The sequence below is a fragment of the Cucumis melo genome, chromosome 4, assembly GCF_025177605.1.
Source record: "Cucumis melo cultivar AY chromosome 4, USDA_Cmelo_AY_1.0, whole genome shotgun sequence".
NCBI lineage: Eukaryota > Viridiplantae > Streptophyta > Magnoliopsida > Cucurbitales > Cucurbitaceae > Cucumis > Cucumis melo.
The window spans coordinates 6425323-6450749 of record NC_066860.1 but is presented as its reverse complement, the minus strand read 5'-3'; the positions used below and the strand labels follow the sequence as shown (position 1 = coordinate 6450749).

Below are 25427 nucleotides of genomic sequence, written 5' to 3'. Positions count from 1 at the left end.
TTCGATAAAAAAATGTTGACATTTTCAAAACTTTCTAACCCCTTTACTTTCAAAATTTCCCTCCCTCTCCTAGATTCCTTCCTTCCTTTCCCTCCTTCCAAATTAACTTTAGAAAGAAAAATCAATTTAGATATTAATGCGAATATCAACTTTCCATTTTATTAAATTTGACTTTAAATAGTTTAAATTTTTATAAATATAATAAATTACTAAAATATATTTACGGTTAGGTAACCAAGCCTATAAAATTAGTCATTTTTTAAATATTTCGGGTTTATTCTTTCATTTTTCTTTTCTTTTCTACGATTTGTTTCTATAGTCTTTCTTCCTTTACTATGTTTTTTTTATTCTCTGCGATTTTTTTTCGTCTTTCTTCCTTTCCTTTTATACGTCGTTTAGATTTGGTCTAGATTTGGGTAACTAAATCTGATTTCTTTGTATCATCTTTTTTCTTTTTCTCATTTTTCGCAACGTGCATCGTTTTTCTTCTTTTTCTCTCTTTTTTTACGTCGTTTAGATTTGGGTAACCAAATTTGATTTTTTTTCTATCGTCTTTTTTCTTTTTCTCTGTTTTTTGTTCGCTACGTACGCATTTTCTTACGTTGTTTAGATTAGGGTAACCAAATATAAAAGATTTGTGTATAAAAAATCTTGAAAAAGATCATTTAGCCAAATGTAAATGATACCAAATTTTGAAAAAAAAACCATTTAGATTTGAGGTAGCGAAATCTAAATATCATGTAACCAAATCTAAACGAGTAACCCAATTAATCTTATAATCCAATTAATTAAACGATCGTGTAACCAAATTAAACGATATAATTGAAAAAATAAATCGTTTAGATTTTGATAATCAAATATAAACAAACGATTGTGAACCAACAATAGTCAAATATAAACGATCATGTACTAAATATATTACGTACATTACCAAATATATTACGCACATTATCAAACATATTACGCACATTACCAAATATATTACGTGCGTTGTTGACGAGACATTTTTTGTATTTTCTATAGTGGGTATGTGAACTTTTACTATTTTTATAATTGTTCTGTAAATATTTTACAGTTTTGTTATATCATTTAAAATAACCCTTTCCACAACTTACTTAGTATTGCAATTTTATTCTCAATTCAATTTTCACTAATTCACCAACTAATTTTTACAAAAAAAAAAAAAAGAAAAAAAATCTTCATAAAACTTCTTAATTTCAATAAAAACTTCACGCTAAAGTAAGTTTGACGTGTGTCTAAATTAATCATTAAACAACATTTCCAAAATGCATAATTTAATTTAAAAAAAAAAAACTAATTCAAATGTTGTTATTCTCTCAAGAAAACTAGGGATCTATTAATTTCACATGTTATTTTTATGTAACTCAGTACATGTACAAGAGCTTACTGTTTTAACTATACTTAGAGCAAAAACTTATAATTAATGGGTTAAAATAAAATTAGAACTTTTTAAATTCTAAGATTACGTCCTGATGTATAAATAAGTTTAGAGTCAAAATTGATAAAATTAAAAATTTATAGTTGAAATCAAGTTAAAAAGATAAAAAGAAAAGAGTAGGGAAACTTATAACAAAATTGTAAACTCACCCGTGTACAAAGTCCATAAAGTTAGTCATTTTTTAAATATTTCAATTTGTACTTCCATCTTTCTTTTCTTCTTCGCAATTCGTCTACTGTTATTCCGTCTTCCTCATCTTTTCCTACGATTTTGTCTTTCTTTTTTTTTTTTCTGTGATTTCTTTCCATCATCTTTCTTATTTTTCAATTCTTTATTTATGTTGTTTAATCTTTCCATCGTTTTCTTTTTCTTTTTCTTTTTGATTTCTTTCCATCGTCTTTCTTCTTTTTTTCTTTTTACGCGTTTACATTTGGGTAACCAAATCTAAACGACTATGTATAAGAACAAAATTAGAAAATCTAAAAGATTGTGTATAAAGAATCTTAAAAAAATCATTTAGATTGGGATAGCCAAATGTAAACGATCGTGTAAAAAAAATAAATGATTGTGTATAAAGAATCTTGGAAAAAAAAATCATTTAGATTGAAGTAGCCAATAAGCAAACGATCCTGTAAAAAAAATAAAAGATCATGCATAAAAAATCTTGAAAAAAAGTCATTTGGATTGGAGTAACCAAATGTAAAGGATCGTGTAAAAAAAGTACATGATCGTGTAAATAAATCTAAATAATCGTGTACCAAAAGAATTAAAAAAATCATTTAGATTTGGGTCCTCAAATCTAAACGATCGTGTAAAAAAATTAAATTGTAGGCATATCTAAACGATCGCAGTATAAATTGTAGCTATATCTAAACAATCGCATTGTAGCCATATCTAAATGATCACGTATATATTGAACCATATCTAAACGATCGCATATAAATTGTAATCATATCTAAACGATCGCGTATCAAACAATAACCAAATCTAAACGATCGCAAATATATTACGCGCACGTTATTGACGGCGTGGTTGACGGGGAATTTTTGGTATTTTACACGGTGGGCCTATGAATTTTTTCCATTTTTGAAATTGTTCTATAGAGTGTAAATATTTTGTCGTTTTTTTATATTTTTTAGAGACCCCAAAAGAGTATACAAATTTGAAATAAAAATGGGTATTTTTCCTTAACTTTGCTACCATAGTTTAAAATTCAAAATATAACATAAAAAATCTTAAAATTCAAAACATTATGTTCTCATTGTCACACAACAAGCCATTCTGATTTTGGAATTAAATGGTTGAATTGCCAAAATATTTGTCATAAATCAGGAAAGTGGTCCATTTCTGTTGGAGATGCCCATTGAATTGGTTCATTATTATTTGTCACATGATTCTTCTTCCTCTACTAATAATAATAATAATACCTTATCTATTATTTATCATCCCAAATCCCTAACTCAAAGTATTTATAAATATATATAAATTCTAATCCCAATAATTGTGGACAATACCTTTTTTTTTTTTTGGGGGGGGGTCTGAACTCTGAATTCTTCAATTAACAGCAAGGGGTTGAGTTTCAATTCCCAATAAAGTTCTAATTCTTGTAAAACTCTTAAATTTATTTGGGAATGATGAAAAAGAAAAAGAAAATGGTATTTTAAATTTTGGGTCAATGAAGTATTGGAGACAGTGAAAAGAAAGGCTCAATTGGCTGGCACCGAGGGGGAAGGCGGTCCCCATTGGGCACGGACCCATGGTTATGGGTTGTGGGCTTTATGGGCCAACCCTCACCCGGGTCAGCCACCGATTTCCCTCTTCAAGTTTTCAAAATTAATTTCCAACAAATTTGACTAACTTTTCTTTATCCTTTTTTCAGTCTTTTATTTCTTTTCCTTTTCATCTTTTTAATTTTCTTATCTAAATCCCACTTCCTTTATTTCAAACTTCTCCTCTTTTTTCTCCCTTTCATTTCAATTTTTTTTTTACTAATTTGCCAATTTCCGTTTTCATTACATCATTCTAATTTAGCATACACATTATATATATTAGCAACTTTTGAATAGTTTAGACAATTATTAATAGAAGGGAAAAAAAAATTTATTGTTCTTCTTCTTGAAATTACCAATTTGTACTCTAAATTTTCAAATTTATTAAAGTGATTCTAGATAAGTAATACAATCTTAATTTTATTTTTTTCAAAATATATGTTGAAAAAGGATAGACTTGACAAAATGTCGATTCATACTTGTTTAAAAAATTGTGATCATACTTATAGTGAGAAGTTTTAATAGAGAACTCTAGAATAAAGTTGGATTTTGTTTGAATTTTGTAAATTTTGGAATAATCATTTAACAGTTAATTTATGTCATTATCAAACTTAACTTTGAGCCAAGCTTTATTTTATTGAAACTAGTTAGTTTGTGAAGGTGAGGGTATGAAAATTTGAACCATCAATCTCTCAGGTCAATTATGTTAGAGTTATGGTCACCTTTTTATTATTTAATTAGTCAATGAATTAATGTAGATTGAATAAAGGGCAAAAATTTCTAACACTTGTGTTTAAGTTTAGGCCTCAATTTAATGAAATTAAATGTTTGATATTGATATAATTGGATGGGTAAAAATTGAATTTCAATTTCCTCACATAAAAGCATTCTCGTTAGTCAAGTTTTTCGAGGTTCAAAGATTGAATAATTGCACTACAAGGTTAAATTTTTGAATTTGAACTAAAAATGGATGATTTGATTCCTACTTTTGCATTTTTTTAATGAAAAATAAAAAAGAATTAACATTTAAAATTTAAATATTTTATGCTAAACTTGGTTTTATACGATTGGATTTATGAAGACAAGCTTCCTTTTATAGTACAAAATGTAGAGTAGAAATATAAGATATTAATTGTCATTTCAAAATTAAGTTTTTGATTTGATCCTTACTCCATACCTATGAAAAGATATATAAACAATAAATTTTGAAACTTACTATTATTTTTCTTACAATCCAAAATTTAAAAAATAAGGCGAATTAAAAAAAAAAAAACGATTCTTCATAATTATAATATATTAAAATTAAGCAAAATTTATTAAAAATTTGAAGAAAATAATTTAATATATGTTATAAGCGTGAATATAGTTTAACCGTAATTGACATGTACAAGATAATCACATTTATGTATATAAATCGTTTTAAACTCTTAATTTAACATTGAGTGAACGTACGTACCGATGTGAGCAAACCTCAATTGGTATAAAGCTTGTAGTATCAATTATTTTATGTTTGATTTTTCCACTCTACATAATGTTAAACAAAAAAGTTGAGAAGAACGTGACACATTAATTTTAGTACATATAAATTACATGATTTTTTAAAATAATTAATAATATAGCGTATTCAAATAGAATATTTTTTTCTTCTTTTTCTTTTTTTTAACACTATTACGGTCTTAAGCGAATACGAAGAATTTATAATATCAACCTCGAGATTTGAGATTCGACCCCACCCTGTACAATATAAAAGAAATATCATTTTAACTTTTGTTCTTCTAGACTTGTTTCATTTTAGTTTTCATGCTTTTAAATACCAAATTTTAGTTATTAATGTCATTTAAGCTTAAAGTTTAGTTCACACTACTAATTACCCTTTTTTTAATGCTATTATTATTAATTATCTTTTTCTCAAGGGACGAACCAAATTATTTCCTAAACACAGCAAAAATTTATATTGATAGATAAATTGTATCCATGTCATTTTGAATATTTTTAAAATTTTATAATATAATCACATATTTGTGAAAAGTTACAAGTATTATTATTATTTAACTCATTTTTATGAAAATTAAATCTAAAATCTATATTAAATTTAAGATTCATTCTAGAGGTAAAAAAATGGTAAATAGATAAACTATTTAGCAAAATGAAAGGTAATAAATTTTTATATTTAGTGATTTTTTTATTATAAAATGTAAATAATTAGTATTGTTTTATTATTCTTGAAAAAAAACCGATGATTAATATTATATAAGCCAGTGTATATATATACTTTGAAGTTGGAGAGAAGAATTTCCAACATTGAATTTGATAATATTTGTGTCAGTCTGATTAGAAATTTTTGTAACTAAACCACTGAAAATTAACCTTTGTGTCAGTTAAACTCTTATTTAAAGAGATTCAACGGCGGCAGAGCGTCGGATCGCATAACGTCGAAACGCGCGCAAGTCAATTCATCACTTTCATTCAACCGTTTGTAAACAGAGCTCTCTCTCCGCTCTCCATCTATCTTTCTCCAATCAACGCCCGCGATCAATTTTCCGATTACCAACTCCGTCCTCTGTTTCCCGCTTTCTTTCCTTCTGGCATTTTTCAAACAATACGACGCTTCTTTTCCTTAATTCCACATCAGCACCTCTCCGGCAGCCGCATCTATCCGTTTCAACTCTTTCTTTTGATAGCAGTGGTATTGAAGTTAGCCGCGTGGAGCAACTCCTGCCAATCGTTACATCGCTTTCTCTCTCTCACATAGGTATGGTCTCTTTCTTCATTCTCTTCTCGTTCCCAAGGTACTCGATTACTTATTTTCTGATTTCATTGACGGAATCAAATGATCAAATAACAGTTTAATATATAAATAGTTGTATTGTAGATATTTGAATTATGAATTGAGAATAGAATTGTGTATTTCAGCCAAGAGAGAATCTACAGTATGAAGTTAATTCCGCAAAATGAGAAAATATCAGAAGTTTCCATTTGATTGATGAATTTTAGCGCGAATGTTGGATTACTAATTTGCCCTTCCTTGTAGTCGGTAGAGGATCATCGTCACAACCACCGCATGACGTTGGCGCTTGTCGACATATCTAAACACAAATTCATTTTCTCACGCTCCTTGATCTCCTCATGTTCTCAAAAGCCTTCACGTTTAGTAAAAACATTCAGGACTTGGCTTCTGAAATGTTCCCAGGCCAAGTTGAAGCTGCTTTAAAAGAACCTCCTGGTGCCAAAACGGCGCCGGATAGAGTTATCGTCGCCGTCAAGGCTGAGAGAGTGATTTCCAAATCTGCACTGGCTTGGGCTCTTACTCATGTCGTCCGTCCTGGTGACTGTATAACTCTACTCGCCGTCTTCTCAGTCGAGAAAACTGGTAATTCCGCCAATTCTTTACAATTTGTTCTGATATGGGTCATTACACAACTGTCAAGTTAGATTGAATTTTGGTTGATTAAGGCATGTTTGAATATGTGTGTGTTCAGGCAGAAGATTCTGGAATTTCCACAGATGGAGCGGGGATTGTGCGAGTGCTGTCCAAGAGAATCTGCCGGATCGGGTACAGGAGATCTCCGAGTCTTGTTCTCAGATGGTGCTTCATTTCCACAATCAAGTTGAGGTACAATTTTCTTTTTCTTTTTCTTTTTTCTTTCCTATAATAGGTTTCTTGTGCCATTGACTCTTCAAACGACGTCGTTTCAAATGCATTTTTATGGACCACGCTCTCACTTCTTAGCTAGTTGTCATTGTCTGGTTAGTGAACAAAAAAGTAAACTTGTCTGATTTACCTTGTGGCTTGATGATTGTGCTATTGAGTTTAGAAGATTCGAGGATATGGAAGGGAGTCTGCATTTGTTTTAAGGGAAAATACTAATTAGGTTGATGATTGAAGGGCCAGGTTGGAATACATGTGTATTTGGGACCATTCGAACCCTTGAAAAAGACAGTGGGAAAAAGGTTTCTTTTACCTTTTCTCCCCTCTTTCTCCCATTTTCTTCCAGCTTCTTCAATGGGGTTAAATTTTGTAACATGGACCCAAGCCTAAACCAAACTAATATGTTGATGGTTCCCCATGTTGTTTTGGAGTTTTAAATTTATAAAGTTCGGTACACTGAGCTTTGGATCTGTGTAATTGAAGGAATGAGGATGTCGATTACAACATTGTGTGGTGTAGGATGATAATTGTGACTAATTATGATGTATGCTAATAGGAAGACCAATCATCTATCAGGCTTTTATAATTAAACTAAGCATGTGTGATAATTGGCCACTAAAATAAGTGGTAAACCCAATTATGTCCCATTGGTTCTCAGGTTCAAGTGAGGATTAAAGTGGTTACAGGAACACAAGGAGGATCTGTCGCTTCTGAAGCAAAGTTAAAAGGAGTTAACTGGGTCATACTAGACAGGTAATTTTCCCCCAGAATGTACTAGCTTTTTATGTTTCTTAGGCTTTTGATCTTGTCACGCGAGTAGACCATTTGATTAACACAATTATTTAGAACTTCATTACATGCTGGGTAAATAATAAGTTACCTCTGGAAGCTTGTTCTGCGGCACTATAAACAGCGTTAGCTAAGAATAAGTGGCTGCGCGAGATTTGCATTCATAGATTGTGGTTCGGTGGAAAAAATATTACCCAGTAAACCAATACTTATGGACCTTATCCAAAGTATTTAATTTATTATGTGGATCCAATTGTATTTTAATTTGGATTTGATTGTTTGATATCCCTTTTAACAGAATGCTACTTAATTATTATTGATTGAGATTCTTTTTCCTCTGTTCCTTTTTCTTGTTGGATCTTAAGACCTATGCTTCCTCTTTTAATTTTTGTTTGGCTCTATTTCTTTTATGACATGATGGCTGTACCAATAAACAAGTTTCAAGATCTAATGTCATAGCTAATTGTTGACCAGGAAATTGAAGAATGAGGTAAAGAGTTGTCTCGAAGAACTTAGCTGCAATATTGTTACTATGAAAGGGTCTCAACCGAAAGTTCTGAGACTTAACTTGGAGTGCTGGAGTGAACCTCAAACTCCCTTTTTTTCAGCTAATTCTTCTCCTGTTCGAAAAGTTCAACAAAATAGGATGAAGCAGACAACTCCATTAGCAAGCAGACCAGAAGAAGAACCCGGTGCCTCATTCCGAAAATCTTCAAAAGAAGTGTCAAAATTGGGTACTGAGGCGGTGTCTTCTATTTTCCTTGTATATGAGCAAAACCCGCTATATGAAGGAAACTTGAAAGGAAATCATTTGCCGATTAATGAGACTAACGATTTAAGCATGTCATTATCTTCATCCACCCAAATGGAAGAAAAAGTTCTCTCTCTACCTCCAACATCTGTGGCCTCAAATCAAAAATGTGTCTATTGGATTTCTCAGAACCATAACATTTCGGAAGGAAAAACTTTATCCAAGTCCAAAAGAAGATTCCTTAGATTTGCATCAACTCCCAAGGTGCCATTCAGTAATCCTACAAGTCTTGAGAAGTGTACGACTTTTGAAGATATGAGGCTCAACCAGTCTGAGAGAAAAGACTACATTGTGGATTCAAATATCAGGGATGCTGTCTCCTTGGGCAGAGCATCCTCTGCACCACCTCCTCTGTGTTCAATATGTCAACACAAGGCTCCAGCTTTTGGAAAACCTCCTAGACAGTTCTCACTCAAAGAGCTCGAAGAAGCAACTGACAGATTTTCAGATATGAACTTCTTGGCAGAAGGTGGTTTCGGAATTGTACATAGAGGAATCTTGAGAGATGGCCAAGTTGTAGCCGTGAAGCAGTTGAAATGTGGAGGCTTACAAGCAGATGCTGATTTTTCTCGGGAAGTTCGAGTATTGAGTTGCGCACAACACAGAAATGTTGTGTTGCTGATTGGATTTTGTATAGAGGACACAACGAGGTTATTGGTTTATGAGTACATATGCAATGGTTCGTTGGATTTCCATTTACATGGTATAGTTCAATGCTTCTTCCTTGATGTTTCTTCAACTAATATAATTGGGTTGTTTCATCTGCTTAATATTCACTAGTTCATCATGACGACATGCTAGCTTTATTTCTAAATTATAGTATTTCAATCATAGGGTTTCTAAGCTTCAGTCATTGGCAGGGAATGGAAGCCAGTTAGATTGGCATTCAAGGCAGAAAATAGCAATAGGAGCAGCACGGGGTTTGCGTTATCTTCATGAAGATTGCAGAGTCGGATGTATAGTGCATAGAGACATGAGACCTCACAATATCCTCCTAACACATGATTTTGAACCCATGGTACTTTGATTCTTGACATAATCTTATTCATTTTTGAAGCATTTATTTTCTTTTCCAGGACATCCGTTCTTTTAGATGATAGTTCAGACCCATTCTAAAACGATCTTCTCACTTTATTAATTATCCCATCAGGTTGCTGATTTCGGACTGGCGAGATGGCATTCTAAATGGTCTACCAGTGTTGAGGAGCAAGTTATTGGAACTTCAGGGTATTCACTCTAAATCCTGTTATATGAGAAGCTATCCGTTTATATTCAAAGCTATAACTTGCAAAGATTACGCAGTTTGCTTGATGATTGAGTTTTAAATTGTAAAAAGTTAAGTCTATAATAAAATAAAATACAAAAACAATGATCAAACGTTAAGATTTTCTTATTACTAGATTCATCTAGTTACTTCTGGTACCACAGGTATCTAGCACCAGAGTACATCAATGGCGGTATGGTATCACATAAAGTGGATGTGTATGCATTTGGCATGGTTTTATTAGAGTTGATTAGTGGCAGAAGAAGCTGTGAGCTACACCGTCTAGAGGGAAAACAATTCATATCAGATTGGTTCCACCCCATCTCTGCCTTGCAAATTCAACATTTACTAGCTAGTAGTAATCATTTAGTCGATCCATGCATGGCGTCCGAGCAATCCCCCGACTTCTATTATCAACTGCATTCTATGGTTCGTGCCGCGTCCTTGTGTCTATGTCCAGATCCTGAATCAAGACCCTCAATGTCAAAGGTTTGTTTTCAATTACCAATTTTTGTTAAACGTTTACTGTGGTAGTTCTTTAATGTCTAAGTTGTTTACAGATTCTTCGAGTACTCGAAGGAGGAGATCCAGTTGTTCCTCTTGGTTTAGACTTCGACCCAGTCGGCTGCAGAAGTGCACACTTGGACGGTTTGACGTCTCACAACCAAATCGAAGCAAGAAGAAGCCATACTCGTACACTCTCACAATGAAACAAAGATAAAGTTTTGAATAGAAAAGGTCAAAGAATTTACAAAACTCTTTCACATTTGCTGTCCATTTTTTTCTCCAATCAATCATAGCCATCACCTAAATTAGGTTCAAAATTATTTGATCTCTTTAGTGGTGTGATTGTTTATTTCCATGCCTGTATATTTTTATATTTAGATTTGATCTGGAAAGGGATTGAATCTCAAAATCCCCAATGTATTTGGATTTGAGTTGTGAATTGTGATTAATGATTATACACATGAGGCTTTAGTTTAAGCTGAAAACTCTGAGGACCCACAAGAACAATTTGCAATTTGGAACTATTATTGTGAAATAGAAAGAAAGAGTAGTGGATTTGGATTTAAAGGGAAATATGATTAGTATGCTTTTTATGATCAATGCAAGAATACACACAGAGTGGAGGGTTAGATCCTTTTTAATGTTCCACAATATACAACAGAGGAGGAGGAAGGTGAGTTTGCTGGTTCAGAAAACAAACAACACATGGGGTCAAAGTCAAACACACACTTTTTAAAAAAAAAGGTTCACAAAATGTTGAAAGATGATTCACTCTCTGAATTTCTCTTTCATTCACATTCACGGTCGTTTGCCGCTGGTTGCTCTGTTGGAAGAGGAGAAGCTTCTATCTGATGGCACTGAGTCTGAATCATTCATAAATTGTTGCTGCATCATTGCCACTGCATTCCTATCCGCCGCCATCTCAGATACTCGCCACACCTTAATTGACTTATCCAAGCTCCCACTATACACTATCCACTGCCTGTCCCCATTCTTCGACGACTCATTATCTTCTTCTGCCGCCAAGCATTTCACCGGCCCAGTATGCCCGGTCAGCACTGACAGACATGTATGCACTGCCCCTTCTCTCCGCCACACACATATAGTCTTATCGGCTGAGCCACTAAACACCATACTCCCCACTGCCACTAAACACAACACAGTCAGCTTATGCCCTTTCAGAACCCCACCGTGAGTCAATTTCCCTTTCCTTTCCCAGAAATTCACCATCCCATCAGATGACCCACAATACACGACGGTTCCAGCCGCTGTCACTGCCAACGCTGTCACTGCACATTCTTGCTTCAACAATGACTCCAATAGAGTGTGCTTTGTTGCCTTCCCTTTCACTTCCCTTTTCCACACCTTCACTGTCCCATCTGCTGACCCTGTAAACACCAGCCCTTCCACACTTGCCACAACTGAATTCACTGCATCATCGTGCACATTCAGGGATTCCAAGCATTTTGAGTCTGCAATTCTCCATACCTTCAGTGTTCTATCCCATGAGGCAGAGTACAAAAGCAGCTTGTCTTCAGTTAAGCTCAAACAAGACACTGCATCAGAGTGTTTGATCCATAGAGCTCTTCGACGTCCTCGTCCTTCAACGTAATTGTTTGGATTGATTGAGCTTTTGAATATGTCTTTCAACGTTGGCAATGTTCCAGCTCGTTTATGGTCACTTGGGTTCTTTTGTGACACCTTCCAGACGCGGATTTTCCCATCTTGATGTCCAGTAAAAATCTTCTCTCCTGAGATTATAATGGCTTTCACCAACCCACTGCTGGATTTAAATGCAGCATATTCCTTCAAATTCTTCCAAACTCGAATGTTCTTGCTGTCGGAGCCCGTGTAAAGAAGCTCCCCTGAAGCAGCTAAGGAATAGATATGGCCTTCTTCACGAACAAGAGAGCCAATTAAGCCATTTTGAGGACCGCTGTTCTCTTCCACTTGAGACCATGGAGATTTAGCAAACATGGAGGTTTGATTCCATGGCGACATTGTCATGGGAGAGCCTTCACCACTCAAGCGACTCGGATCATAAAATGCTTGGCCACCAACAGAAGCACTGCTGTTTCTCATGGCAAAATCTTCTTCGGTTAAGGTGGAGGAAATATTGGGGTCGGAATGTGCCATGTTGCCACCGTATTTGGCTCGAGGAATGCTGTTGCCTTCTCCAAACATATTGTTTTACTTTTTCTTTTTTTGTTTGTTATTTCTGATTCTGCTCCCACCTTCTCTCCGTTTTTGTGGATTGTTATTATATGAATTCCCACATGAGAAGTGAAAATTTCATATACGAATATTAGTTTTTAACCCCAGAAGGTTAATAACCCAAAAGACCCAAGTTAAAATGGGAGTTTTGGGGGTGAAGTAATGGGTTGATGATGGAGAGAAAATACAGGAGAGTGATGCTAAAAATGTAAAACTAAAAGTGTGGACACAACAGAATTTGTCTATAATTAGCATATTCTAAATGCCAACCCTCAAGAAAACCAGATAACCAAACCTTCATTTTGGTCAAATCAGAAACATGCTTTTTTTAGGAAACTAAATGAGAACATATCGCTCAATATGTGGGTTACAAACACAAACAAAAACCATCAAATACTTTGTTTTTCTTTGGAAGAGAATTTGTTTTGGTAATTTATCAAATAGATGGAATTTGAAGTCTTGTACAGAAAAAAGAAAGAAACAAAGAATTGTGTAGTTTAAAATTTCATATGTACTTCTAGCCATACAAGAATACATATCATTCTGACCCTATCAAAGAACATAGCTCAATGATTAAAACATCTCTACTTTCCCTTCTAAGAAGTTAGACTCTTTTGTTACAATCAATCATAAAATACAAAATATTTCTTAAACAAAGAAGATAACACGGAAAAATTGAGGAGCTTTGTGGTAGGGAATCCAAAAACGAAAAATTGAAATGAAGTGATTTAATGCAATTTGTATTTCGTTGTGTTAGGTAGCATATTGTTAGAATTTCTATATTTGTATATACTTTATTTTATTCTCTCCTTATTGGTAAAAGGTTGGTAAAAGGTCTCTCAACTCTGTATATATTTTAATAATAAAAAAACGATTTAACTATGAGAGAGGAAATAAGATTTCAAACACTAAAAACCTTAAGGGGCCGTTTGGGGGAAGGGTTGGGTTATGGGGGTTAGGGTTATGATAAACCTAGGATTATAATAAGATGTGTTTGGGGGAAGGGTTATGGAGGAAGTGTTATGATAAGATGTGTTTGGGGGAAGGGTTATGAAGGAAGTGTTATGATAATGTTGTGAAGGAAGTGTTATGATAATGTTGTGAAGAAGGATTGAGGAAAAGTTGAAGAAGGGTTGAGGAAGGGTTAAGGAGTTAAAACTAGGGTTACATAACCCTTCCCCCAAACGCCCCCTAAATTTTTTAAAAATTAAACAAAAACCTAGTTTGTGTTGCTGTCGTCACCGCCGTCGAACCTCTCTCTCGTCCGCCGCAACCTCCGGTCATTCAGAGCTCACCGGACGTCACGTCTTCTCCGGAATCTTCAACCTCCGAGCAATCGTCCTCCTTCGCTCGACTTTTTACACGCAGGTGGTCCGTTTTTTGGTTTGGGTTTTGCCTTTGCCCGTCAGCCGGTCACATCTGAGCAACTGCCATCGCATTTCGCCGTCGCCTCTTGCACCGTCGTCGTCGGTCGCCCATCTCCGACCATTCGCCTCTGACCGCATGGCACCGCCACAAAATATCGCCGAAAAATTTCCGGTTTTTGTTTTCTTTACGTTGTTTCTGCTGTCGTGAGCTGCCGTCCATCGTTTTTGGCTTCTCTATTTTTCAAATCTGTTAGAAATATATTTGAATCCTAGCCCTAGCCATTTTAACCCGCCGCTATCGGAACCCTAGCAGCCGAAATTATCGATTCATCCTACTTCCGGTTAGGGTTGTGTTGCTCTCAATAATCAGTCATAGACTGCTCACCCAGTTCAAAGCTGTTTGGTTAATCCAACTTGGTTCGGTCTACTTATCTGATTTAGTTTTACTACTTTTAGTCTGGTTTGGTTAAAATCTTCAGCCCGTTATATTACAAGACTAAATTCATCAAATCCTTAGATTGCTACCCACCAATATGTCATCTAATAATTCTTGTGTTTAACTCGCACAAGTAATAATTTTAAATCCTTCTCTTATGGCAATGTTTCTTTGAGGATTATTAATCCTGGAGCTTTAGATCATATGACCGATTCTTCTTTGTTTGATTCATGTTCTCCATCATTGCAAGAATTGTAGATGAAAGTTTTTCTTGGTAGGAAAAGGAACCATTAAATTTACCAATAACATCTCTAGGAAAATTTGAGAAATAGCATCTTTTTTGTTTTATATTTCAAAAGTAATACACTTTGGAAAAGCTCATAATTTTGTTTTTGTCCGTCAATCTCGGCGAAGATCAACCTCAAGATCATTCGTAAATTTTAAAAAACTCTTTGAACGAAATTTCTCGGTTTCTCTCGGCCGAGTTCGTCATTGAGATTGTGAGTTTTTATTTAAAATTTGAAAATAAAGGGATATATCGAATGACCAAAATATCCTTGGTATTTCGAACGTTACATATTTTGTGAAAACACTGAATGCTAAACATTGTGCTCATTTCGACGGGGAGGTGAACTGTTTTGCTCCTACAATTTGAATGACTTTTAGTGATTTTTCCTCCGCAAAATGTTTTGAACTCACTTGTCCTTTTAAATCTCTCAAGGTGAAGCACTTTTAGCGATTTCATAGTTTACATTTTAGTTTTTAGTTTATGTTTTACGCTTTTATTTTTTAGTTTCAAATTTAAGGCGAATGGAAAACTTTGTAGTTGGTGGTCTGATGTACTTAGATGTACAACATTAGTTCAAGTTAACACATGTCTCATTTAATGAATCTCAACCATTTCATCAATATGGGGTAGTTTAGATGAAGAATTTCGGTTGAGATCTATGAAAATGCCTAGAGATTTGTTGAAGGAGGCCCAAGATCTGATACATTTCACATGCATCTTGTGAGGCGGTCTCTGGGTCGATTTTGATCGAGATGGGTATGAGATTACCATATAGATTGCATGTGAAACCCTTATCTCATGGCATCCCAGACAATGTTGCCTGAGTTCAATTGGAATTTGATATGGTTCTCGGTTGAGATTGCCTCGAGATTAATCTGAGTTTTAACACATAATACTTATTTTGTTCAAATTTTTCTATTTCGTAGATGCCTCTTGTGACCAAAATCAACTCTAAGGACTTCTTCCTTGCAAACTTGACCTGTTGTTCACATCTATCGAAGATTGTGTCAAGTGTAAAAAATAAGTTAACACTTAGGCAACTTCACATGTCTAGGAAAACTTTCTTTGGACACATTTTGTATGTGAAGTTGGTGTTCAACGAACCTTTCTACCATTAAATTTTGTTGAGAGAGGTCAAAGAGGGATGAGATAATACAATTAGTTTTAAGTTATTGAGTGAGGAGGTCTCCTTTAGGCGAGAAGACTTTGAGATAACAACGGGGTTTAGGTATAGGCCCAGACGTGAGGTCTAGTTTGAACAGGACAAGGGCGCCCTTCGATTAAAAAGGTTATATTTGGGGGATAGGACAAGCATGAATGGGTTTGAGTTCGAAAAAGATTACCCAATCCTTTAGTTTGAAAACGACGAGGATGTAGTAAATATGTCGATATTATACTTCATTGAGCTTGCGATGATGGGTCGGGAGAAGAGGAAATACATAAATTAGACGATGTTAGGCTTGATTGACAATTTAAAGGACTTCATCAGCTAGACTGAGGTAAGTTGGTGTGGTCCAAGACGTTTGCTAGTTTGAAATGGGCACTTCATGAAAAAGTGGTCTTGTACAAGAAGAAACTTGCGAATAACAAGTCCTTGGAGTCGTATAGCCTTTATAAATTTTCCTTCATCTTTCAGGTTTGTAATTATATGCTCATTGTTTTCTCTTTTTTTTTCCAATAGTTATATGCTTGTGTTAATGATATCATTGAATTTGTAGATTTGGTCCTACGAGACAATGTTGTCCATCAGTAGGTGGGTTGCCTATAGGGAGTCATCATTTACGATACCACACATCATGCAATGGAGTAGCACATACTCACCTTGGTTAAAGGTAATGAAGTTTCAGGTCTTCGAGTCGTAAATGGTACGTTATGATTAATTTTCTTCCTCCACATTCACTATAGTATTCTAGGGTTTTGTCTCTTAATTAGCACCTGTTAATATTTCAAATCCAGGATCGAATACATGAGATTCAACTTATAGATGACGAGCTACCTTGATCGTAGTCTTGAAATCCTGACAACGAAAGATTACGAGGAAGGCCTGCATGACCCGACTCCTTAGCATGTTGAGTCTGCCTCGTCATACACTCATGTCAAACATCCCCCTCCTCTTCCTTGTTGGGTTTTATGTCCTAAAACTCGTAGATAGTAAATATAATCAATTGACTGCCATTAATGAAGTGTTTTATTATTATAATTTCAATAAGTGTTATTGATTATATTATTTGTTTTGTCTTAATAACCTAAATCCAATAAACTAACATCCTAAGCTGTTTGATGAGTCTTGAACAGTATGTAAAGACATACGAGGATCAATGTTCAAGATCAGCTTAAAGGGTCTATAGTATAGGGTTAAGGTTGGGTACCTTATCCTGTTAACACTATGGATACGACTCACTTTGTATTTGATACAAACACATTGATCCAATGTGTTCATGTATGCGACATGCGAGTGAGGGTATCCTATGCAATGAGTTTGCATAAGACTGGACCACGAAATAGTAGTCACTGGATGTAACTCCGTTAGCTAGTTGGATTTCTATTTCATTCGGATGACCTAGGTGACTTAGTCTTAATCCTGAGTGTATTATGAACTCCTGTTTGCGAGGGATTGTCCTTTGATTTGTACGGGTGAGAGTGGCCAAATTTCCGACTCAATATGCTTATCATTTTGGGGACAAGACCGAGTGGGGAGCTGGGAACATAATCACACAAGATGGAATTCACTCCTTCCCACCTTTAGGGTAAGTAGATAAGTGTTCCCTTAAATGGTGTGTCCGGGACTTGAACAAAGGGCCCTACCCTCTCTATGGCACGAAAGGAGTTTCTGTTTAGTGGTTGGACCATAAACAGGTTGTTCATTAGAGGAGCACTGGTATTTAAGGACTAGAGGTAACCCAGGGGTAAAACGGTAATTTGATCCAGCTGGTGTTACGAACACTTGTGAAGGACTAACTTACTGGTATTGGTCTATATCCGTGGACACATAAATATATCTACAGTGAGAAGAGTTCAGCTGTGAGTCTTTAGTGGAGTGTACACACAGTTAACGAATATTGATTAATGTAGTTAATGAGTTTAGCTAATTAATCTCATATCGTTGTAGCTTCTGATCTGTAGGTCCATTAGGTCCCCTTCATAGCTCATAAAGAGTAATGAGATTTATTTATATTGGTTGTAATTTGAAATGTTCAAATTTACTTTGGGAATTAATATAATGTATATTGATACATTATAATATAAAGTTTATTAGACTTTATTATATAAATTTAATTTTGGATATGATTCAAAATTAAATTACGAGAGAATAAAATATTTGAATAAGTTTAAATATTAGTTTAATTTGAATTAGATTCATATTAAAACTATAAGTTAAAATTTAATGTGTATATGATACATATTAAAACTATAGGTTATGAGAGAAATTTATATTTGAATATGATTCAAATTATGGATTAAATTAAGTATAAGATATTTAATTTAGAAATTAATTAATTGGAGAATTAATTAATAGTTTAGTTTAATTTGATTTAATTAAATTTGATTTAATTAAATTAATTAAATTAAAACTATAGGTTGTGCGAGAGATATTCATTTAGATATGATTTAAATGGAAATATTAATTAAATATGATTTAATTAATTAATTATTTAATTAAATTAATTAATTAATTTAATATATATATTAACTTAATAATTATTATTAAGTTAATAGGGAACGTGGGTGGTTTTCCCACGTTCCCACTTATATCTCCAACTTCTCACTTCTTTCATCTAAAGAAGTGGGAATACTTTGCATAACAAGGAGTGAGTTTTGCGAAAAAAAATTTTTGCTCTCCCATTTCTCTCTGGCCAAAAATATTCTCTCTGAAAAAATTCTCTCCATTCCCTTATTCCAATTTTTTGTTCCCACAAACCATCTCTTGAAGAGAATATGAAGGTTTCCAAGTGGTGGTGCCCAAATTGGTGATTGGTAGATTCAGAGTCGTCAATGAGCGTAAGTTTTCTTCTCAGTATTTTTTATTCAAACCATGTTTAACCATAAAAATTGTTTTTGTAATTTTTTGCCAATGTATTGGTAATTTTAAGGTTCCAATTAAAATTGGGTTTCTGTAATTTTCCGCTGTAAAGGGTTTTCATCCATTCATTCCTCACGTCTAGCATCCTCATTCTCCTCATGGGGACGATGGTTGCCCTACCATATCTACAGAGTAGCCTATTCAAATTGATAGATCCTAGGACGTATGATTATAGCTAGCATGTATGTCGCATGGAAGCAAGATTAGATCGGATGGATGACTTCTTACAATGAATACAGTCATCCGTGTCAGTTGAGTTATTGGCCATAAAGGAGCTTCTGAATGTATTGGTTAAGGTATTATTAATATTTAAGTACTTATTTTTATTGTTTTTTTTCTTAATTAAGTATTAATCCTTACTTATGTTTCTACTTCTTCGTTAATAGGTAAGACAATTGACTCACAACCATGCTATGGCGATGGTGAAGGTACGTCGTTCAATGCACTTGAGGCTCAAACTTTGGTTGGCGACATATCCGTGGATGTTCCTACTCCGATCATTAATGACCAGCGTATTGATGAGGAGACAGGAACATCTCTAAGTGACAACCTCAGAGTTGGTATCATACCGATCGACGTACCATTAGGGGTGAAGATGTGCCACCACTGCCTCCCTAACCCATCATAGAGCTAAAGGATGAAGTAAATGATTTCAAACTTTGAATGCTTTTATATGGTGATTTTAGTAATAATAAAACTAACCAATAAATTGAATTACGAATTGTCCAACCCATCAAGTTTGACGTAGAGGTCATCTTGACTTCCATTTTCGAATGTCGTACCTAAGGTAAGGACGACAAGGAAGAGGTATACCCTAAAAATTGCAGTCCCTAATTATTGAACAAGGACAAGAGACTAAGAGAAGAAAAATGGTGTGCCCCTACAATCCTATCCACAAAATCCCTGTGAAGTTCAATAAACAATTCTCAGCATACCTCTCGGACCCTTAGAAAGAGGAGTAGCGAAAGATAGTTAGATCCTCGAGGGCAGTTCCATGGTTCTTAGACCTCCTAACCCCGTAGATATTCATGAACAACAGCTTAGGCACTTCAAATTTGGTATGTTTTCCATTATGTATGTCATCATTTGACCCTAATTAGTAGCTTCTCACTGTTTGCAGATGATCGACACATTGCTCCTGTTCACCCAGAAGAAGTTAAAGGTTAATGTCGATCCCTCGCACTGGGGAAAAGATTCACTATGGGTGACCATGCTATCACGATATTTTTGAACAACTTCTGGTTCAATTGTTATTCTCAACTTGTTAATAATGTGTTCTAGTTGACTCTAAGTTGCAAATTTTCCTAAGGCGTAGCCCAAGTTTGTACGAGGAGTTTCAAAAGGGCACCAACCCAGTTGACGTTGAGTGTATTGAAATATGTGATGAGCGAGTTATCTTAGTATGAAAAGGTATAGATGGATGTCAACATTATATACTTGCCTTACAACATTGGGGGATGCCAATGGGTTTTGATCGTGCTTCACATAGTCAATGTACGAATCAACGTCTGGGATTTGTTTATTGATTTGACGTTAGAAGTGGACCTCGATAAAGAACTCAACAACATAAGGTGCGTTGTCCTGGCTCTACTACACCACAGTTGCGTGTTCACAGTGAAACCTATTCTACCTCCAACATCGTGGCCGGTATGCCATGTACGATATATACCTCAACAAATGGTGACGGGTGATTGTGGGATTTATTGTTATAAATTTTTTTTTGTTGTTGTCTACCTTTGTGGTGTGCTTAGGGAAATTGTAATGAAATTCCAAAAATTATTTTTATATATTGAAATCATGTGAGTTAGATGATTTAGAAATTGAGGTTAACTATTCTCAGGCAAAATTTTCCACAAGTGTCGTCGAGTTGAAAAACATAACCATTTATGTTAACTGTTCCCAACCATCATAGCATCGAGATGCACCAATCTAAAAAACAAAAAGCACTTAGTTAATGATCCCGAGTTGAAGTTCGAGATCCCTCAAGTTTTAAAAATAGAAGTATATGGGTTTCGAATCCCACGTCATAGTTGCCCTGAGATGCACCAAGCTGAAATATAGAAGCATTTGGTTAAAAATCTTGAGCCAAGTTTGGCCCGAGATATCCTCGAGTTGGAAAACATAAGCATTATGTTAAAAATCTCGAACAATGATGTCCCAAGATGTTCCAGAGTTGAAAAGCAGAAGCATTAGGTAAAAAATCTCAGGCAATGAGTGTCTCGAGATGATCCCGAATTGGAAAACATAAGCATTATGTTCAAAATCTCAAGTCAAATCCTCTTCGAGTATTGAGACACCTAGTATAATTTTCTTTATCAATCATGTATAGATCCCAATTCAATTTCCTTATTGTTTATATATAGACCCCTAATTTAATTTTCTTAATTTAATTTCCTTATTGTTGCATTCTCGTGTGAAACATACTGGATGATAGCTTTTTTGTATTCTCATGTATGAAAATGAATTGAAAAAATAAAATGAAAGTTTCGTGGCATTTTCGTGTATGAAAAACAAATACATAAGTCTTATATTAAATTAATTCATAAATTCAAAAAAAAACAACAAAAATGTATTATTGCTTAATAAGTTTGGCCCTACATGTCTTTCTATTATAACCTACAACTTTGAACCGAGAACAATGGTAAATCTTCTTCTCTATTTCAACGTTGACGAGATGCTCATGGTTTCTCCTCGACCAACTTGACCAACTATTCGTGGTGGTAAGATGACTCTATCGACAAACCCTTTTGTAGTTTTCCATTTGGATACATGACATACCAAAAAGATAGGTTCGACATAATTGACCAACCAGGATGTGATGTAGTAGTCACAGGAGCATATTGTGTACAGATTGATAGCCTTCACCTTATAAGCAGTAAGTACATGCAAACACAAAATTTCATAGTAATTGAACTCGTCACACATGCATGTTTTATCGTGTAAATTGATGTGAGAAAGTACATGACCTGTCCATAATCTCCAACTCGCAGTGGTCTATTGGCTGCACTACATATTTTTTGGACCTCGAATCAACACATTCAATAGAGACTCGTTGAGGTTAGATAATACAGTTTCTTAATTCTGCTATATCCCTACATTCGACAAACCATGCTTGGTGCATAGATTTGATGTGGTCCAAGAAAGCAGTTATTGACAGTGCTCGTGCATCCTTTGAAATTGCATAGAAAAATATTGATACTTTTTACATCCAAAGGATTTACTTGTTACTAATAGAGTCTAGCCTATGTTCTTCTTTAGATCCCTTGTTTCACTCCGATAGTATTATAAATCGAGTCAATGCAGATGAATTATGTGATATTGGTCGTCATCTGATCATATTGCATGCCTCCCTAATGTACACGGGCCTATCTCGAAAAACCTACTTTTGTTAGATACTCTTGCACTTTTGGGTAGAGTGCCAACTTGTTCCAATAATACTAAAATACATACTCTCGACATGCTTTGGCGACTAGCATGAAATTTGCACACATGTTATTATTATTGAACTTCATTGTAAGGTTCAAACTTAAATGATGGATTCACAGTGCGTGGAACTTATCGAGGAAGACTTGTACAATAGATTTGGTGATACTCTTATGCCAATCGGATACGAACACTATCCCATTCACATCACCAATAGTTGTTCGTAACCTTGCCATGAATCAGGTCCTATGATATGTTGCTCCCTTTGTCACCCAATCCAAATGTGATCGAGTACAGTTACTTATTAGCATCAATTGACACCGCCACAAGCATAATACCCTTGTACTTCCCCTTGCAATGAGCCACATCAACCACCAAAATCATCCTTATAAAATTCAAAGATCATCGGATGTATGCCTCAAGTGTCATATACACATACTTGAAATGACCATCGGGTTCTACCTCCAAATTATAATGAGTCCTATGATTGACAATCTTCAATGCTTCTCCATACCGAGCCAATAAACCGTATGACTCTCTAAGAGATTTCCTTACCATTGACAGTGCGGCCTCTTGAGCCCTCCAAGCCCTCTCATACGACAGATCAATGTCAAACTCCTTTCAAAAATCTGGAATGATACCTTTAGGCCTATAACCACGACTAACATCTTCATACTTCGAATGAATCAGTTCAACTATAGCCCAACTCTTAGCTTGTCTATAATCTTGCTTCCTCAGGACTTTTAGCACATGTGCGTACTCTCATGCTTAGAAACCTTAAACAAATTGGAATCTTTTAGTTTTGTAGCCCTTAGTTGCCACGAACATAAAGAACCAGAGCTTCTAAGAATATATAACTTTTTGTTCGATCTATGCACACGAAATTGCAAGTTCTGCATGATAACAAACACCACAAGTTTCTTTGCCAAATCTTTCTTATTCAAAAACAAATAACTGATCTATACATCTTCTAGGAATGACTCGACTGATACGAAAACTGTGCATTTCAACAACTTTTCCGCGTTTTTGCTTTTTCTTGCTAACTGAAGGAGGTAATTCTTCTTCGTCACTTTCTAAATTTTTGTGATCATTATCGATATTAACTTCATGATCTAGTTGGACATCTGAATCAAACATATGAAGACCATGGACATCATCATCTACTCCCAATCTGATATTAGAATTATGAAGACCATGGACATCATCATCTACTCTCAATCCAATATTAGAAATATGAAGACCTTGAACATCATCATCACTTCGAATTCAATGTCACTTTCATGGCCACCATCGTCCACAAACTCTTCATTGCCAATACTATACAATCCATCTCTTTCGTCTCCAACCTTTAAGGGACACATGTTCATAGCCAATGGAATCAAATTGAAGACCTCATTTGATACATGTGAGCATTTAAGGTTGGTATTAGTGTAGTCCAATTTCTTGCTTTCGCTTGCCATTAGAATATTACTCACTTCGCGGACCATTGGAATATTAAACACTTCTGTCGTAGTACTCCTAGAGGATGGTTTTAAAACCTTAGAAACAAAAATGGCAACTTGTGACACGTCATCCCCATTTAAATAAAGCCCAAGGTCTTCTTAATTGGCAATAACGAAAGCTTTCATAGACGATTTCACATTATATATACACCTAAGAACCAAATCATGCTTAACATAACTTATCACGATTATTCTATAGATTTCCCTAAAAAAATCTTCAAACTTGATACGCACATCAACATTTAATCCTTTCAATTGTCCTCTCACGTATTCTTTCTGAACCTCCTTCCATTCAGTACAAAACCAATAGACAAACGAGGCATCCTGCAAATATACAAAGAAAAATAATGAACAAATGTGTAATCTCGAGGTAATTGTATAAAAATTCGATCGAGATTTGAAACCCTACACAAATCTTCTATTAGAATTTATGTCCTAAAACTCATAGTTTATAGTTTAAATTTATATTTTATTCAATAAAGTAGTTATTTAGCACTTATTAATAAAAATAAAATACTATAATCTTGAATTCAATAAACTAAGATCCTAAGGGTATCTAGTATAGACTTGAACTTTATCTAGAGACATAAATGTGGATCAAGTTCGAGTATATAACTCAAACGGTTTATAGTGTATGAATAAGATTGAACACCTTATTTTGGGGATACTATGGATGTGGTCTGCTTTATAGTTAGTACAAACGATATGATCCGAAAACATTCATATAGAGACATGGAAGAGGGGCATCCTATATAAAGAGTTTACATAAGGTTGGAACCATGAAATAGCCACTTTTAAGTTATAACACAGTTGACTGTATAAAACTGATTATTTCGATTATTTATGACCAAGGTAAATTAGTCTCAATCTTGAGTTAACTAAGAACTTCTGTTCAAATGAATCATCCTTAGATCTTTATAAGTGAGGGTAGCTCATAAGCGCTGGCCCAATAAGCCTCCCATCTTAGGGGTAAGATCTGGGTGGATGGCTAGAGACATAGGGTGCAAGATGAAATTCGCTCCTACGCGCTTTAGGATTAGCGGATAAGTTGTTCCCTTAAGGACTAAATCCAAGTCTTGAATAAGGGGCTCCACCCTCTCGTTGGCTCGAAAGAGATTCAATTTATAGGTTGGACCTTAAACCAATTGTTCAATAGTGGATCGTGGGACTTATGGAATAAGATGTAGTCTTAGAGGTAAAACAGTATTTTGACCCAGTCGAAGTTACGAACAATCTGTGGAGGATTAACTTACTAATCATGGTTATATCAGATAGACAAAAATCTATCTATAGTGAGGGAAGTGCAGCTACAAAACTTTAGTGGAATGACCCGTTAGTTAACGAATGTTGATTAGCTCGATCTAAAGGGTTTAACTAGTTAATCTCGGATTGTTGGAGCCCATGATCTATATGTCCATTAGGTTCCCCTACTATCTCATAGAGAATAAACTTAGAAAAGTATGTTGGAATAATTTGAATTAGGAAAAGCGAGAGAAACCGACAAATATATGTGATATATCCGTCAATTATAAGTTTTTAGATAAAGCTTTATGTTTAAATGTGATTTAAATATTAAAAATACCAATACAAATTTATATTTGGAAGCTCGAAATTAATGGAAATGGTCAAATTTATAATAAGTTAAAATGTTGACTTTTGACTTTGAAAAGTTAAACTTATTATAAGAATGAATTGATTACAAGAAACTCATTTATTACAAGGATGAATTTATTACAAGAATGAATTTATTATAAGGTTTAATTTATTAAAAGATTGAATTTATTACAAGAATTAATTACAACTGATTCATAAGCACGTGAGATCATTACAAGAAAATATTAACATGAATCAGACCAAAAATATTTAT

The 25427-nt window shown here is 34.6% G+C and overlaps 2 protein-coding genes across 3 annotated transcripts; one reads left to right on the top strand and one right to left on the bottom strand.

Annotated features, from left to right (window-relative positions):
- The first annotated feature begins 5540 nt into the window (after positions 1-5540).
- On the top strand, positions 5541-10733 carry LOC103503991 (inactive protein kinase SELMODRAFT_444075-like). Of its 2 annotated transcripts, none has more exons than XM_008468415.3 (9): positions 5541-5980; positions 6260-6598; positions 6708-6841; positions 7536-7630; positions 8141-9180; positions 9338-9495; positions 9628-9704; positions 9906-10230; positions 10302-10733. In XM_008468415.3, exons 2-9 carry the CDS (start codon positions 6355-6357, stop codon positions 10449-10451), a joined length of 2223 nt encoding a protein of 740 aa, XP_008466637.1. In that variant the 5' UTR covers positions 5541-5980; positions 6260-6354; the 3' UTR covers positions 10452-10733. The 2 variants fall into 2 exon arrangements, with proteins under 2 accessions (XP_008466637.1, XP_050939183.1); XM_051083226.1 differs by having other exon boundaries at positions 6142-6598.
- Positions 10734-10803: 70 nt separating this feature from the next.
- On the bottom strand, positions 10804-12668 carry LOC103503990 (protein JINGUBANG). Its single transcript, XM_008468413.3, has one exon. The coding sequence runs from the start codon at positions 12430-12432 to the stop codon at positions 11047-11049; it is 1386 nt and encodes a 461-aa protein (XP_008466635.1). The 5' UTR covers positions 12433-12668; the 3' UTR covers positions 10804-11046.
- Between the last annotated feature and the right edge of the window lie 12759 nt (positions 12669-25427).

Coding starts and splice junctions, on each gene's coding strand:
- LOC103503990 (XM_008468413.3), bottom strand. CDS start 12,432: ATGTTTGGAGAAGGCAACAGCATTCCTCGAGCCAAATACGGTGGCAAC.
- LOC103503991 (XM_008468415.3), top strand. CDS start 6,355: ATGTTCTCAAAAGCCTTCACGTTTAGTAAAAACATTCAGGACTTGGCT. Junction 9,181..9,337: donor GTTGGATTTCCATTTACATG/GTATAGTTCAAT, acceptor AGTCATTGGCAG/GGAATGGAAGCCAGTTAGAT. Junction 10,231..10,301: donor CAAGACCCTCAATGTCAAAG/GTTTGTTTTCAA, acceptor AGTTGTTTACAG/ATTCTTCGAGTACTCGAAGG.